This window comes from Carcharodon carcharias, chromosome 5, assembly GCF_017639515.1.
Source record: "Carcharodon carcharias isolate sCarCar2 chromosome 5, sCarCar2.pri, whole genome shotgun sequence".
Classification (NCBI taxonomy): Eukaryota; Metazoa; Chordata; class Chondrichthyes; order Lamniformes; family Lamnidae; genus Carcharodon; species Carcharodon carcharias.
Window position 1 is genome coordinate 88,256,674 of NC_054471.1, and position 17,844 is coordinate 88,274,517.

Below are 17,844 nucleotides of genomic sequence, written 5' to 3' on the forward strand. Positions count from 1 at the left end.
GTGCACTCTTTTGTGTGCATGTGTGAAATAGGGCACTTTGACAGATGGGGAATCCCCTTCCCCCGCACAGGAAGCGCATAGTGCTTCCTGTCGGGCAGGCCGCTGGATGGGCCTTAATTGGCCCGCCCACTTAAAATGGCGGCATGGCCCACTTTGGTGGCAGAGTTCGGCTGCCCGCCCGCCAACCTAGGGCAAAATTCTGCCCTATATATTCACATTTTAAATCTTCTTTTTAGGTTTTCTCCCCTCATTGTTCTCTTCCATTCCCCTAAAGCTGGGGAGTTGATATACAGTTCTCAGAGTTTGAAAGTTCTCAGTTGTCCCATTGAACGAACAGGGCCAGAATTTTTCCCGGGCTCGGCAGGAGCGGGAGAGGGCGGTCGTGAAGCAGACCAATTAAGGCCCGCCCAGTGTGGATCGCAAGCGGCAGCGCTGAGCACTACCTGTGTGGGCAGGGGGAGGAAGGAGAGCAGGCCTACTGCGCAGTTGCCTGCCAAAGAGTGCTTCAATCTCCCTGAGGCACAGAGTTGCCTCAGGGAGATTGAAGTGCTTTTTAAAAAAAAATAAAGACAGTAAAAGTTTAATGAAACATGTCCCCTCATGTGTCACATGAAATGGGTCATGTTTTTAATTTCAAAATAAAGGTTTTATTTCATTTGTATTAGCTTTAGAAAACCTCATCCTACTCGTGGATGAGTTTTCCTTAAAAATGTAAAGGCCGCTTGGCCTTTTCACCTGCCCGCCAACCATCAGGTTGGACGGGCGGTGTAAATTTCAAGTGAATTAGCTCGTTAACGGCCTTAATGGGTCTTTCAATTATCGGTGGGCATGCAGCCAACTCCGGTGCGCACCCGCTGAACAAAATATTGCGCAAGTGCGGGATGACGTCAGGATGCATGCCTGTCATCACGCGTCACATTACGTCCGTGCATGTTGGGTGCACGCCCACAGGCCGAATGTAAATTTCTGGCCCAGAAGTCCTTCTCCAGTCCTTCAAAATATTTTCAGGTGCCCCACCTTGCCTGCCAGCTGACTGTGGGGAGCATCCTAATGATTTTTCAGCAGTAGAAAGCTGGCGAGCTACAACAACAGGACACCTAGCACAAAGGCAGGAGTCACACATACATTGCCGATATGACACCCATTCAGTGCTCAGCCCAAGTTTCTCCAATTCCGCTTTTCTCAGTATTTCAACAAATTTTATTCTTTTGACACTTTCCCCCTCGTTCTCCATACATACATACTAACATATGCATTAGGAGCAGGAGTAGGCCACTCGGCCCCTCGAGCCTGCTCCACATTCCATAAGGTTATGGCCGATCTGATTTTAACCTCAACTTCACATTCCTGCCTACCCTGATAACCTGTCACTCTCTCGTTTATCAAGCACCTAACCACCTCTGCCTTAAAAATACTCAAAAAGCCTTTTGAGGAAGAGAGTTCCAAAGACTCGCCACCCTCTGAGAGAAAAAAATTCTTCTCATCCCTGTCTGAAATGGGAGACCCCTTATTTTCAATTAGTGACCCCTGGTTCTAGGTTCTCCCACAAGAGGAAACATCTTCTCCACATTCACCCTGTCAAGACCCCTCAGGATCTTATGTTTCAATCAAGTCCCCCGAACTCCTGTGGATACGAGCCTAACCTGTCCAACTTTCCCTCATAAGACAACCCACCCAATTAGTTTAGTAAACCTTCTCTGAACTGCATGTACACCTCTGAACATCCTCCTCCCTGGCAACATTTTGGTCGGTATTTTAGTTGCCATGCTCCTGCTTACTAGAAAACAGTTCCCTAAATCCCCACAGCTGACCTCAAAAAAACATATTTCTCCAAAAGGTTTTTGAAAACTTTTTCCTCTTCCTATATCGACCCTAGTATCTATAATCTTTGAAATTGCAAGCTCTTTGTCACTTCAATATTACTTCTTGATGTATCTCACCTCTGACCTTTCTTGAGTCTTGAGGGTGTCCTGCAAAATGGGGTTTGTCCCCTTTTCTTAATTAAACAGAAAATATTAATTTTGTACACAAAAAATGATGTGGTTAACATTGTTTGCAACTCAATGTCTATTGGTTTGAAGTAGAGTATACAGGAAAGCCTGCAAGAAGTCAATTCAGCATTAAAAACCTGAGAATGAGTTATGTTCGATACACCTAAACTATACTTTTAAAATACTTTCCGTGTGATAAAAGGTCCAAGTCAATAAAACTGAGTCATCTTTCTCTCTTTAATAAATAAATGTGCTCATTGCACACAGTACAGTTCTTTACTGTGCTTAATGGTACTCAGAATATTGAGTCAAAACAAACGCCAGGAGGCAAAAACAGCTATTTTTCTCCAATTTTCCTTCATGATCATATGGGAACCATTTAAAAAACTATGAAAAGTAAGGATAATATCCTTCACATTATCAGCTGTGTTGAAATATGTACTTGAAAATAGGTACTAACTAGATTCTAAAAGAGGGAGAGGAGATCATTTTTAGATCACACTTGCAATTCCTGTACCACGTGGAAACTTCCAGACACTTCATGGGCTGGATTTTGCTGTTGGTGAGCAGGGGGTGGGGCCCGCTCGCTGACGCATAAAATGACGCGGGAAGACGTTGGGCGGAACCCTCGATGTCATCCCACCTCATTTAAATTTTCAGGAAGGTGGGGCCACAGCAAAATTAGCTATGCGCCCACCAACCTGTCAATAGCCAATTGAGGCCATTGACAGGATCATTTAAACAATTAAAGGACCTGCCCATCCAACCTTAAGGTTGGTGAGCAGGCCAGGAGCCCCAAAGGCAAATAGAAAAAACATGAAACCTCATCCATCGACGGGATGAGGTTTCATGCTGGGTTCTGAAAAGTTTAATAAAGTTTTAATGTAATTTATGAACATGTCCCATCTCAGGTGACATTCACATATTAAGGATTTTTTTTTTCTATTTTTAATCTTTTTCAAAGTGTAAGCGATCTCCCTGAGGCTGCACTTAGCCTCAGGGAGATGTGTGCTCTTTCGTGCTCATGCACAAAAGAGCACACTCGCTTTTGGGGAATCCCCCCCGCCTGCACAGGAAGCACATAGCGCTTCCCGCCAGATTGGCCCGTCCACGTAAAATGGCAGGGGGCCTGCTTTGCTGGCGGGGATTGTCTCCCTGCCTGCCGGAGATTGGGTCGGGCCCACCAGTCCGACAGGCAGAAAATTCCGCCCCATGTGTTTTGGGGGAAATGACATGTGTAGTAAGTGTCTCCAGCTGCCTGAGCAGCGTAAGCAGAAAGTGATAGACGGAGCTAAGCAATTCCACAGTCAACGGGTCAGATCTCATCTCTGCAGTCCTGCCACATCCAGTCGTGAATGGTGGTGGACAATTAAACAACTCACTGCAGGAAGAGGCTCCACAAATACCCCCATCCTTAATGATGGAGCAGCCCAGCAGATCAGTGCAAAAGATAATATTGAAGCATTTGCTCCAATCTTCAGGCAGAAGTGCTGAGTGGATGATCCATCTTGGCCTCCTCCTGAGGTCCCCAGCATCACAGATGTCTGTCTTCAACCAATTCAATTCATTCCAAGTGATATTAAGAAACGGCTGAAGGCACTGAATAGTGCGAATATTCCGGCAATAGTACTGAAGACTTGTGTTTCAGAACTTGTCGCATCCATAGCCAAGCTGTTCCAGTACAACTACAACACTATCATAAAAACAAAAAAACTGCGGATGCTGGAAATCCAAAACAAAAACAGAATTACCTGGGAAAACTCAGCAGGTCTGGCAGCATCGGCGGAGAAGAAAAGAGTTGACGTTTCGAGTCCTCATGACCCTTCGACAGAACTTGAGTTCGAGTCCAGGAAAGAGCTGAAATATAAGCTGGTTTAAGGTGTGTGTGTGGGGGGCGGAGAGATAGAGAGACAGAGAGGTGGAGGGGGTTGGTGTGGTTGTAGCGACAAACAAGCAGTGATAGAAGCAGAATATCAAAAGATGTCAACAACAATAGTACAATAGAACACATAGGTGTTAAAGATAAAGTTGGTGATATTATCTAAACGAATGTGCTAATTAAGAATGGATGGTAGGGCACTCAAGGTATAGCTCTAGTGGGTTTTTTTTTTTTTTTTATTTTATATAATGGAAATAGGTGGGAAAAGGAAAATCTTTATAATTTATTGGGAAAAAAAAAAAAAGAGAAGGGGGAAACAGAAAGGGGGTGGGGATGGGGGAGGGGACTCACGACCTAAAGTTGTTGAATTCAATATTCAGTCCGGAAGGCTGTAAAGTCCCTAGTCGGAAGATGAGGTGTTGTTCCTCCAGTTTGCGTTGGGCTTCACTGGAACAATGCAGCAAGCCAAGGACAGACATGTGGGCAAGAGAGCAGGGTGGAGTGTTAAAATGGCAAGCGACAGGGAGGTTTGGGTCATTCTTGCGGACAGACCGCAGGTGTTTGCAGAACACCTGCGGTCTGTCCGCAAGAATGACCCAAACCTCCCTGTCGCTTGCCATTTTAACACTCCACCCTGCTCTCTTGCCCACATGTCTGTCCTTGGCTTGCTGCATTGTTCCAGTGAAGCCCAACGCAAACTGGAGGAACAACACCTCATCTTCCGACTAGGGACTTTACAGCCTTCCGGACTGAATATTGAATTCAACAACTTTAGGTCGTGAGTCCCCTCCCCCATCCCCACCCCCTTTCTGTTTCCCCCTTCTCTTTTTTTTTTTTCCCAATAAATTATAAAGATTTTCCTTTTCCCACCTATTTCCATTATATAAAATAAAAAAAAAAAAACCCACTAGAGCTATACCTTGAGTGCCCTACCATCCATTCTTAATTAGCACATTCGTTTAGATAATATCACCAACTTTATCTTTAACACCTATGTGTTCTATTGTACTATTGTTGTTGACATCTTTTGATATTCTGCTTCTATCACTGCTTGTTTGTCGCTACAACCACACCAACCCCCTCCACCTCTCTGTCTCTCTATCTCTCCGCCCCCCACACACACACCTTAAACCAGCTTATATTTCAGCTCTTTCCTGGACTCGAACTCAAGTTCTGTCGAAGGGTCATGAGGACTCGAAACGTCAACTCTTTTCTTCTCCGCCGATGCTGCCAGACCTGCTGAGTTTTCCCAGGTAATTCTGTTTTTGTTTTACAACACTATCATCTACACGGGAATATGGTAAATTGGCCAAATATGTGCTGTACACAAAAAGGATAAATCCAACCCAGCCATTTACCACCCCAACAGTCTACTTTCGATCAACCATAAAGTAATAGAAGGGGTCATCAATAGTATTTTCAAGTGGCACTTGCTTAGCAATAACCTGACACCCAGTTTGGATTCCACCAGAGCCACTCAGCTCCTGACTTCATTCGAGCCTTGGTCCAAACATGGACAGAAGAACTGAACTCCCAAGGTGAGGTGAGAGTGACTGCCCTTGACATCAAGGCTGCATTTGACTGAGTGTGGCATCAAGGAGTCCTAGCAAAACTAGAGTCAATGGGAAGTACAGAATCTAGAATCTCACAGTGCAGAAGAGGCCGTTCGGCCAATGGAGTCCGCACCGACACGTGAAAAACACCTGACCTACCTAACTAATCCCGTTTACCAGCACTTGGTCCATAGCCTTGTATGTTATGATATGCTCATCCAGCTATTTTTTAAAGGATGTGAGGCAACCAGCCTCCAACACCCTCCCAGGATGCGCATTCCAGACCATCACCACCCTCTGGGTAAAAAAGCTTTTCCTCACATCCCCCCTAAACTTCCTGCCCCTCACCTTGAACTTGTGCCCCCTCGTGACTGACCCTTCAACTAAGGGGAACAACTGCTCCCTATCCACCCTGTCCATGCCCCTCATAATCTTGTACACCTCGATCAGGTCGCCCTTCTGCTCCAATGAAAACAACCCAAGTCTATCCAACCTCTCTTTATAACTTAAATGTTTCATCCCAAGCAACATCCTGGTGAATCTCGTCTGCACCCCCTCCAGTGAAATCACATCCTTCCTATAATGTGACGACCAGAACTGCACACAGTACTCCAGCTATGGCCTCACCAAGGTTCTATACAACTCCAACATAATCTCCCTACTTTTGTAATCTATGCCTCAATTGATAAAGGCAAGTGTCCCATATGCCTTTTTCACCACCCCACGGACATGCCCCTCTACCTTCAGAGATCTATGGACACACACACCATCCTCAGAACTTCCTAGTGCCATGCCATTCATTGAATACTTCCTTGTCAAATTACTCCTTCCAAAGTGCATCACCTCACACTTTTCAGGGTTAAATTCCATCTGCCACTTATCTGCTCATTTGACCATCCCATCTATATCTTCCTGTAGCCCAAGACACTCAAACTCACTGTTAACCACCAAGCCAATCTTGGAATAAGGTGGAAAACTCTCTGCCAGTTGGAGTCATACCTAGCACAAAAAGGAAGATGGTTGTGGTTGTTGGGCATCAGTCATCTCAACTTCAGGACATCACTGCAGGAGTTCCTCAGTATAGTGTCCTAGGCCCAACCATCATCAGCTGCTTGATCAATGACCTTCCCTCAATCATAAGGTCAGAAGTGGGGATTTTCACTGATGATTGTACAATGTTCAGCACCATTCGCCACTCCTCAGATACAAGTAGCAAGTAACATTTGTGCCACACAAGTTTCAGGCAATGACCATCTCCAACAAGAGAGAATCCAACCATCACCCCTTGACATTCAATGGCAGTACCATCACTGAATCCCCCACTATCAATATCCAGGGGGTTACCATTGACCAGAAACTGAACTGGACTAGCTATTTAAATAATGTGGCTACAAGAGCAGATCAGAGGCTAGGGATACTGCAATGATTAACTCACCTCCTGACTCCCCAAAGCCTGCCCACCATCTAAAAAGCACAAGTCAGGAGTGTGATGGAATATTCCCCACTTGCCTGGTTGAGTGCGGCTACCACAACACTCAAGACAGTTGAGACCATCCAGGGCAAAGCAGACCAGTTCTTTGGCATCACATCCACAAACGTTCACTCCCTTCACAACTGACGCACAGTAGCAGCAGTGTGTACCATCGACAAGATACACTGCAGGAATTCACCAAGGCTTCTTGGACAGCACCTTCCAAACCCACAACCACTACCATATAGAGGGACAAGAGCAGCAGGTACATGGGAACACTGCTAACTTGAAATTCCATCCAAGTCACTCACCATCCTGACTTGGGAATATATCACCATTCCTTCACTGCCGCTGCGTCAAAATCCTGGAACTCCCTTCCGAACAGCACTGTGGGTGTACCTACACCACATGGACTGCAGCGGTTCAAGAAGGCAGCTCACCACCACCTTCTCAAGGGCTACTAGGGATGGGCAATAAATGCTGGCCTAGCCAATGAAGGCCAAATGCCATGAATGAAAAAAATTTTAAAGTAAGTGTTTGACAAAGTACCGCAGTAAAGGCTGGTTAATAAAGTTGAGATTCATGGAATAAGAGAGTCAGTGTCAGCTAGGATAGGAAATTGGCTTAAGGACAGTAAACAGCGAGTTGTTGGAAATGGTTGTTTTTCAGACAGGAGGATGGCAGTCAGTGGTGCCCCCCCACACCTGTACTCGGACCACTGTTTTTTTTTGATACATTTAAATAACTTGGTTATTGGAATACAGAGTAAAATTTCAAAATTTTCCAATTATTCCATTCTTGGAGAAGTAGCAAAAAGTGAGATTGGTACTAATCGACTACAACAGGACATAAAAGCAAAAAACTGCAAATGCTGGAAATCCAAAACAAAAATAAAAATACCTGGAAAAACTCAGCAGGTCTGACAGCATCTGCGGAGAGGAACACAGTTAACGCTTCAAGTCCGTATGACTCTTCAACAGAACTAAGGAAAAATAGAAGAGAGGTGAAATATAAGCTGGTTTAAGGTGGTGGGGGTCGGACAAGTAGAGTTGGATAGAGGGCCAGTGATAGGTAGAGATTGCCAAAAGATGTCATAGACAAAAGGACAAAGAGGTGTTGACACCTCGTCCTGCTTTCTACACTTAATGTCACCTATTAGCACATTTCTCAGCTAATATCACCACCATCAACACCTCTTTGTCTTTTTGTCTATGACATCTTTTGGCAATCTCCACCGAACACTGGCCCTCTATCCAGCTCTACTTGTCTCAGCCCCCCTTAAACCAGCTTATATTTCACCTCTCTTCTATTTTTCCTTAGTTCTGTTGAAGAGTCATACGGATTCGAAACGTTAACTGTATTCCTTTCCGCAGATGCTGTCAGACCTGCTGAATTTTTCCAAGTATTTTTATTTTTGTTTTTGTTACAACAGGATATAGATAGGCTAGCAGAATGGGCAGACAAGTGGCAAATGGAATTTGATATACATAAGTGTGAGGCGATTCATTTTGGCAGAAGAGATAGGGAGAGGCAATATAGGCTTAATGGCACAGTTCTAAAGAATGTACAGGCAGAGAATGACCTGGGGGTACTTGTGCTTAGCACTTGGGAGGCCGCAAGGCATCGAGAGAGTGAGTTGCAGAGCATATTGGATCTTGGGCTTATGAAGAGCAGTATTAAATACAAAAGCGGGGACGTTGTACTTTATAAAGTTCTGATTTGGCCACAACTAGATTATTGTGTTCAGTTCTGGTCACTACACTTTAGGAAGGATGTGAGGATCCTTGAGAGTGCACAGAGGAGATTTACCAGAATGGTTCCAGAGATTAGGAATTTTAGCTATAAGGTTAGGTTGGGGAAGCTAGGCTTATTCTCCTTAGAGCAAAGGAGATTGAGAGATGTGATAGAGGTGTGCAAGATTATGACAGGTTTAGATAAGGTAGACCAAAAAAAATGCTTTTTCCATTAACTGATGGCGTAAGGGCACAGATTTATGGTTTTGGGCAAGAGGTGAGGGGGAATGTGGGAAAGAACATTTTTACGCAGTGAGTGATAATGACCTGAGGATGGTCGAAGTGGAAATTATGAATGATTTCAAAAGGAAATTTGATGGGCTCTTGAAGGAAATAAACTTGCAGAGCTACGGTGATCGAGCAAGGAAATGGGACTGACTGGATTGCTCTGCAGTGAACTGGCAAAGACTGGATGTGCTATTTTGCCATCTCCTGTGTCATAATGACTCTATTACCCATTTTCTATTGGTCACACCACATTCTATTAAGTTGCATTTAATGATCAAATGGTAGCCTTGTAATGAGTTAGAAAATCTCAGGGATAAAAATGATCCCTAAGGTGACATTCAGTCACAGGTTGTTTCTTAAGCAAGGACTATTAAATCATAGTTACTGTAAGGGATAACTGAAATCAATAAATAGTTTCATATATTCTTGAAGGTCCTTATTTCTATGAGTTCATGTTATGTCCTTCTTAGCAAAAGATCTAAAACCTCAAGGCAAACTTTGGTATTCATAAAAGTAAGAGAATTTTGATAGCAATGAAGGGCCAAGGAGAAGTTAAAATCATATTTCAAGACTAGCAACTTGGCATAGAGAAAAAGTTTTGAAACACCTCACCAGCTGTAACATCTTACTGACTTAGTTTCAAACCAGCATGAAAATAAATCGGTTTTACAGCAATTCAGGTTACCTGTCTCTCGGGGGTTCGCTCCGAGATCTTGCTGAAGATTGCTTCTGTTCAAAACCCATTTCTTGCCAAGTAAGTTCAGACACCCGAGTCTTGTCGGGTGGTGTAGTCTCTTGTGTTGCTCCTGCTGTACTTAAAGGGGTCTGGGATCGTGAACGCTCCTGCAGTCTTGCTTTCTTTTCCCTGGGTGCATCAGAACCAGCCCCTGTAGCTGTGTCACTCAGGGTCCCATCCTGGTTGGGGGGCTGTGCTGTTCCACTTCCAAAGAACCACGCTCCTGATTTTGTGAGAATTTCCTGCTGTTTACGACATAAATTGCATACCCACATTACCTGGTCAAAGACAAGAAAAGGAATTAATTCACCAGGCCTCCAATTCTTCCATCCAAAATCTTCAATGTCTGCTTGCTTATCATTTTACACAACAAAATAACTCAACTCTAAATCTGCATGCTGGAGTCAAGTTGTCAGGTTCAATATTGGTTTCTGTTAACATGATGATGATCCATGTGTATTCTCACTTTAATCTCAATTTTTTTTCCATTTAAGCATTTGATTAAAAGTAGCTATCGATGATGACAATATAATATTTGGCTGAGTGAAGTTGCTGGTTCAGTGTGAGGTCTGAATACCCTCAGTTTCATCTCTGGTCTGCACTGTGTGAGCTGGTCTCAACTGGAGCAGCAATTAGGGAGCTCCAGTTCATCTCATCACCCTGGCTCGGGGAGTAGTGAATTTTCCGGCTCTTTCTGCCACAGCCTTTTGAATGAGAGAATTAAATGTGATATCTCCAAATTTGCAGATGACACAAAGCTGGGTGGGAGGGTGAGCTGTGAGGAGGATGAAGAGATGTTTCAGTGTGATTTGGACAAGCTGAGTGAGTGGACAAATGCATAGCAGATACAGTTTAATGTGGATAAATGTGAGGTTATCCATTTTGGTTGCAAAAACAGGAAGGCAGATGGCTATAAATTGAGAGAGGGGAATGTACAATGAGATGTACACCAGTCGCTGAAGGTAAGCATGCAGGTGCAGCAGGTAGTAAAGAAAGCAAATGGTATGTTGGCCTTCATAGCCAGAGGATTCAAGTACATGAACAGGGATGTCTTGCTGCAATTGGTCAGACCACACCTGGAATGTTATGTGCAGTTTTGGTCTCCTTATCTGAGGAAGGATGTACTTGCCATAGAAGGAGTGCAGCAAAGGTTTACCCAACTGATTCCTGGGATGGCGGGACTGACATATGAGGAGAGATTGAGTCGATTAGGATTATATTTGCTGGAGTTCAGAAGAATGAGGGGGGATGTCATAGAAACCTATAAAATTCTAACAGGACTAGATAGGGTAGATGCAGGAAGGATGTTCCCGATGGTGGGGAAGTCCAGAACCAGGGGTCACAGTCTGAGGATACGGGATAGGCCATTTAGGACTGAGATGAGGAGAAATTTCTTCACCCAGGGTGGTGAGCCTGTGGAATTCGCTACCACAGAAAGTAGTTGAGGCCAAAACATTATATGTTTTCAAGAAGGAGTTAGATATAGCTCTTGGGGCAAAAAAGATCAAAGGATATGGGGAAAAAGTGGGAGCAGGTTATTGAGTTGGATGATCAGCCGTGATCATGATGAATGGCAGAGCAGGCTCAGACGGCCGAATGGCCTACTCCTGCTCCTATTTTCTATGCTTCTATGGGCAATGTGGCCCTTCTACCAATAAAAATAAAACAATAGTTCACCCTTAAATGTATTGCACTGATGATGATGGTGGCTGTGGACTTCAATACTTCAATTTTCCTAAAACTGAAGAAAACCCTGTACGTGTCGATATTGAGTACAATCTGGCCTAGAATTAGTGGACCCAATGGAAATCAGTTACATTCCTCCAGCTGTATAACGTGGGATGGCTGGATGACCTCACAAAGGTTAGAAGTGACTGTCACTTATCTGCTTCACTCTGTAGGAACTGTTTATATTAGTTACTACCACTTAATACACATTCCTTCTGCAGCATAAATATAAACACAATCAGTATTAGACTATCCATGATTTAAATTAATCCCCCCAAATCCAAATTAGAAACACTCAGTAGAGAAAATCTTGCCTTTATATAACACTTTCCATAACCACCTGATGTCTCAAAGTATTTTAAAGCTCATGAAGTACTTTGGAAGTGTAGTTGCTTTTATAATGTAGGAAATGCAGCAGCAAATTTGCACACAGCAAACTCCCACAAACAGCAATGTGATAATGAACAGATAATCTGATTTGTGGTGACAGAGGGATAAACATTGGCTGGGTCACCAGGAGTAACTTCCCCGCTCTACTTCAAAATAGCATCAGGAGTTTATTTGCATCCACCTGAGAGGGCACAGAGTGCCTTGGTTATAATCCATCTGAAACATGGTACTTCTGACAGTGCAGCTCTCCCTCAGTACTGCACTAGAGTGTCAGCCTCGATATTTGTACCCAAATCCTGGAGTGAGACTTGAACCCATAACCATCTGACATCGAGACAAGAGTGCTACCAACTGAGTTACAGCTGACACAACAAATTAAAGTACAAATTAAACCAATTTCACTCTCATAACTAATAGCATTTATGTGCTCTTACACTGTCACACAACAACAACAACTTCCATTTATCTACTACCATTAATGCACCAAAATGTCCCAAGGCATTTCACATAACTATGATCCAAGCTACCTATTAGGATGGTTTACCAAAGGCTTGCTCAAAGAAGTAGGTTCTAAGGAGCATCTTAAAGGAGGCAAGAGGAGGTAGAGAGATTTAAGAAGGGAACTCCAGCGATTAGGGCCTAGGCAGCTGAAGGCACAGACTATAGTGGTCGAGTGATGAAAAGCAGGGATGCACAAGAGGCCACAACTGGAGGAGCGCAAAGGGTTATAGGGCTGGAAGAGATTACAGAGATTGGGAAGGAAGAGACTATGGGGGGATTTGAAAATAAGGATGAGAATATTAAGATTGAAGTATTGGCAGTGTGAGTCAGTGTGCATGTGGTGAAGGGTGAATGGAACTTGGCATAAATTAGGACACGGGCAGCAGAGTTTTGGTTGAGATGAAGTTTGTTCGGGTGGTAGATGTGAGGCTGACCATTGCAAAGTCTACAGGTAACTCAGGTGTGAATGAGATTTTCAGCAGCAAATGAGCTGAGGCTGGGATAGAGTCAGGTGGCTGTTACGGAGACAGGTTGTCTTGGTACCGTAATGGATACGTCATCCGAGGCCCATCTCAGGATCAAATCCTAGAATCACAGCATAGTTCCAGCACAGAAGGAGGCCTTTCGGCCTGTCATGTCTGTGCTGATCCTCTGCAGGAGTAATTTGCCTAATCCACATCCCTGCCTTTTTCCCATAGCACTGCACATTCTTCCTTTTCAGATAATAATCCAATTGCCTCTTGAGTGCTTCAATTGACCCAGCCTCCAGCACTCTCAGGCAGTGCATTCTAAATCCTAACTACTCGATTGAACCTGCCTCCAGCACAGTCTCAGGCACTGCATTCCAAATCCTAACCACTCCATACAAAAAAGTTTTATCTCACGTCACCATTACTTCTTTTGCTAATTATCTTAAATGTCAAACAAGTCAGTTAAACAAAATTTACCTTTACCCTTAACAAATCTATTCTGGCCTTCCTTAATTAAGCCGTATTTTCTCAAGTGACTATTAGCTTTGTCCTTAATCATAATTTTTTGAAGCCTCACCACCACTGGGGTTAAATGGACAGCTTGTGTGTTGCTGGGCTTATCTTTACACACTTCTTGAACAATAGGATTTCTTTGCAATTCTCCAGTCCTCTGGCACCACCCTTGAGTCTAAGATTGGAAAATTATGGCCCTCAGTACCCTTCGATGCATCTCATCCAATTCTGGTGCTTTACCAACTTTAAGTCAGTCTATCCAATATCCTTATTAAGTTTAAATCCTTCAAGTGCCTGAACTACCTCCTCCTGCACCATGACCTGGGCAGCAGCTTCTTCCTTGGTTACGACTGATGCAAATTCAATATCTCAGCTATTACCTCTGCCTCCAGATGTAAATCCCATTTTTGATCCCTACCTATAGATTAATTTTGGATTCCCTTGTATGTTAGTTGCCAGTGTATTCGCATACTCTCTCCTTGATTCTCCTATTTGCACTTTCAATTCCCCTTCGAATCTTCTATATTTGGCCAGGTTCTCAGTTCTATTATCCACCTGACTTCTGTCATAATCATACTTGACTGCACCCAAACTATCTCCTCTCTAAAGGCAGCCCTTTGTTCAGTTACAGTTTTACCTGCTAATCTTTGATTCCAATTTAACAAATGACCAGATCCATTCTTACCCCACTTAAAGTTGGCTTTCCCCCAGTTAATTATTCTTACTCTGGATTGTTCCTCGTCTTTTTCCATAGCTATCCTAAACCTGAACATACAATGATCACTGTCCCCTAACTGTTCCCCTACTGACACTTGATCTATTTGTCCCACCTCATTCCGAAGAACCAACAGTGCTTCCTTTCTCATTGGACTGGAAGCATACTGCAGTAAAAAATGCTCCTGAGCACACTCTAGGAATTCTTTTACTATCCTGGTCTATATTCAGGTTTATAAATTCCCCCATTATAACTACTTTATAACTCTTGCACTTCTCTGTAATTTCCCTGCATATTTGTTCCTCGATATCTTTCACACTAGTTGGTGGTCTATAGACCACACTGAGCAATGTAATCACACCCTTTTTGCTCCTTAACTCTAGTCAAATAGATTCTGTCCTTGACTCCTTTGGGACATCCTCTCTCTCCAGCACTGTAATACTCTCCTTAATCATTACCACCACCCCTCCTCCTTTTCTTCCTATCCTATCTTTTGTGAACACCTTGTACCCAGGAACATTTAACATCCAGTCCTGCCTTTCTTTAAGCCAGGCCTCTGTTATAACCACAACATCATTTTTTGCAGCCTACAAATCCTTCCAACATAAGCCAATGGCAGGCGGTAAGAGTGGGAGAGGTTCCCATTAGCCATGTGACTGAAAGAAAGTTGGAGCCTCTATCATCACTATCAATGGCTCAAGGGTACAGTGTACAAACAAAAAGTACAAAAAGTTGTTACAGCAACTTGGGCTCCTTGAGTGAACTGTACCACATCACCACCACTTTCCTTATTATGTTGAATCTACCTAATAGCTTAAAAGCAAAGAACTGCGGATGCTGGAAATCCAAAACAAAAACACTTGGTCATGAGGACTCGAAACGTCAACTGTACTCTTCTCCGCCAATGCTGCCAGACCTGCTGAGTTTTTCCAGGTATTTCTGTTTCTACCTAATAGCTTACTATTTCCTACATCTTGTATTATTTATCTGTCCCAATACTCTGTGCACCTTGGTATTCCTATCTAGTGTTACCTCCTGGTTTGCGCATCCCTGTTAATTTAGTTTAAACCCTCTCCAATAGCACTAGCAAAGCGCTCTGCAAGGAATTTGGTCCCAACTCTATTCAGGTGCAACCCGCCAGGCTTGTACAGGTCCTATTTCCCCCAGAACTGATCCCAATTACCCAGGAGTCTAAAGACCTCTCTCCTGCACCATCCCTCCAATCGTACATTCATCTGCTTTATTGTCCTATACTCACCTGCACGTAGTACTGGGAGTAATCCATAGATTACTACTTTTGAGGTCCTGCTTGCTAGCTCCCTAAATTCTAGCTTTATACCTATGTTGTTGGTACTATCCTGGATTCATGTCTGTGGTTGCAGATATGCCTGTCTGATCCTCTAACTATTGAATCTTCTATCACTATTGGTTTTCAATCTTCTTCATGCCCCCCTGTACAGCTGAGCCACTCGTGGTACCATGAACTTGGCCCTGGCTGCACTCTCCTGATGAACCATTACTTTCATCAGTATTCAGAGCTGAATACTGGTTGGAGAGTGAGAACTCCTGCATTAGAAGGGCCGCAAGGTCTCTTGAACTACCTGTTTGTTCCTTCTCAACTACCCCATCACGGGATCATTTAGGACACTGAGGGAGATAATTCAGCCTTTCGAGTCCATGCTGACTGCCGTGGAGCAATTCAGTCAGTCTTATTCCCCTGCTTAATCCGCATAGCCCTGCAAGCTTATTTCCTTCAAATTTTCATCCAATTTTCTTTTGAAATCATTGATTGTTTCCATATTCGCCACCCTCATAGGCAGCGAGTTCCAGGTCATTACCACTCACTGGGTAAAAAGGTTCTTCTCCATATTCCCCCTGCATCTCTTGCCCAAAACCTTCAATCTCTGGCATCTAGTCCTTGTATTATCATTTAATGGGAATAGTTTTTCCTTGTCTCCTTATCCAAGCTAGTCATAATCTTGTATCTCTATCAAACTCCACTTCAATCTCCTTTGCTCCAAGGTGAGCAACCCCAGCCTTTTCAACCTAACTTTGTAAGCAAAATCCCTCATCCCTGATAAATCTCCTCTGCACACACTCAAGAATCCTCACATACTTCCTAACATGTGGTGACCACAACTGGACACAATACTCCACTTGGGGCCTAACCAAAGCTTTATAAAAATTCAGCAGTTCCATGCTTTTGTACTAGATGCCTCTATTTATGAATCCCAAGATCCCATATGGTTCACTGATCACTCTCTCTCAATATGTCCTTCCACCTTCAAAGATCCATGCACATGAACCATGCCCCAGGACCCTCTGTCCCTGCACACTCTTTGCAATTATGCCAAGTCTATTGCCTCTTCCTTTACCTTCTGCCAAAAAGCATCACCTCACACTCTGCTCTATTAAATTCCATCTGCCACTTGTCTGCCCATTCTGCTCGCCGATCTATGTCCCGTTGCAGGTGGTTTGTTTCATTCTCACTGTCTGCCACTCTTCAATGTTTGATATCATTGGCAAATTTTGAAATCTTATCCGTGTTCTAAGATCTATACAAACATACGAACATGAATGTCCTGCTTACCCCTGATAACCTTTCAACCCCTTGTTAATCAAGAATCTACACTGCCTTAAAAATATTCAAAGACACTGCTTCCACTGCCTTTTGAGGAATAGAGTTCTGAACACTCGCTACCTTCAGAAAAAATAAATTTCCTCGACTCTGTCTTAAATGAGCAACCCCTTATTTCTAAACCATGACCTCTAGTTCTAGATTCTCCCACATCATCTCCACATCCAATCTGTCAAGGCCCCTCAGGATCTTAAAGGTTTCGATCAAGTCGCCTCTTACTCTTCTAAATTCCAGTGGATACAAGCCTAACCTATCCAAACTTTCCTCACAAGTCAACCCACCCATTGCTGGTATTAGTCTAGTAATGAATGCTTCTAGTGCATTCACATCTTTTCTTAAATGAGGAGACTACTACTGTACACAGTACTTCAGATATGGTCTCACTAGTGCCCTGTACAACTGAAGTGTAGCCTTCCCACTTTTGTATTCCCCTCACAACAAACAATAACATTCTATTAGCTTTCCTAATTACTTGCTGTACCTGCATACTAGCCTTTTGCAATTCATGCCCTAGGACGCCCATGTGCCTCTGAATCTCAGGGCTCTGCAATCTCTCACCATTTAGATAATAAGCTTCCTTTTATTCTTCCTGCCTATCCTGTCCAGGAGACAGGAAGAAAAATATATATCTCTCTAAATCAGCCTGGCTACTCTATAAAATTATTTTTTTCTGTTTTACAAAATTAACAAATGCTGGGCTGATAAAAATGGCTGCAGCAGATCACATGCTGGTTTCTGGAAGATTCTAAGCTGTTCCAATGGACAAAGACTACCTTATCATCCTGGAATGTGGCTTCTTTGTATAAACATCCCAGCTAAGTCAACACAAAGGATTTGTTGACGATAACTCCGTACCAGCCAGCTATGGACAAAGGTAGAGCTATAGAGCTTAATCATCAATGTTGTGCTAATAGCCTCAGCGTTAGTTGCTCCAAAACACAACGGTTTTCAACCAAGCACCTCATTAGCTGAATAGCTTGGTCTGAAACCACACTGTCACATGGCCAAAACTTGAGCTGTTTGAATTCATTTAATTATACAACTCTTGAATTTTAGCTTCAGTCCCCGTTTGACCTCTGAAGAGAAACAGGACTCCAGGCTAGCAGCCTGCCTCTGTCTACCAATTTACCATCCAACAGATAGCATAGGAAGAGCTCTGTCCAGGTCAACGGCCTTGTCCTCATCTGCATTGTGAATACTGGAACCTTGGACCGTCTGTGTCTGTGTCTTCAAGACTC

General features: G+C 43.5%; 1 protein-coding gene across 1 annotated transcript in view; it reads right to left on the minus strand.

Annotated features, from left to right (window-relative positions):
* rims1b (regulating synaptic membrane exocytosis 1b) overlaps window positions 1-17,844 on the minus strand; it is a 688,681-nt gene that overhangs the window by 196,598 nt on the left and 474,239 nt on the right. The window contains exon 4 of the mRNA XM_041187360.1: window positions 9,601-9,929. Coding sequence (XP_041043294.1) covers window positions 9,601-9,929 — 329 coding nt within the window. The remainder of the gene's footprint in view (window positions 1-9,600; window positions 9,930-17,844) is intronic.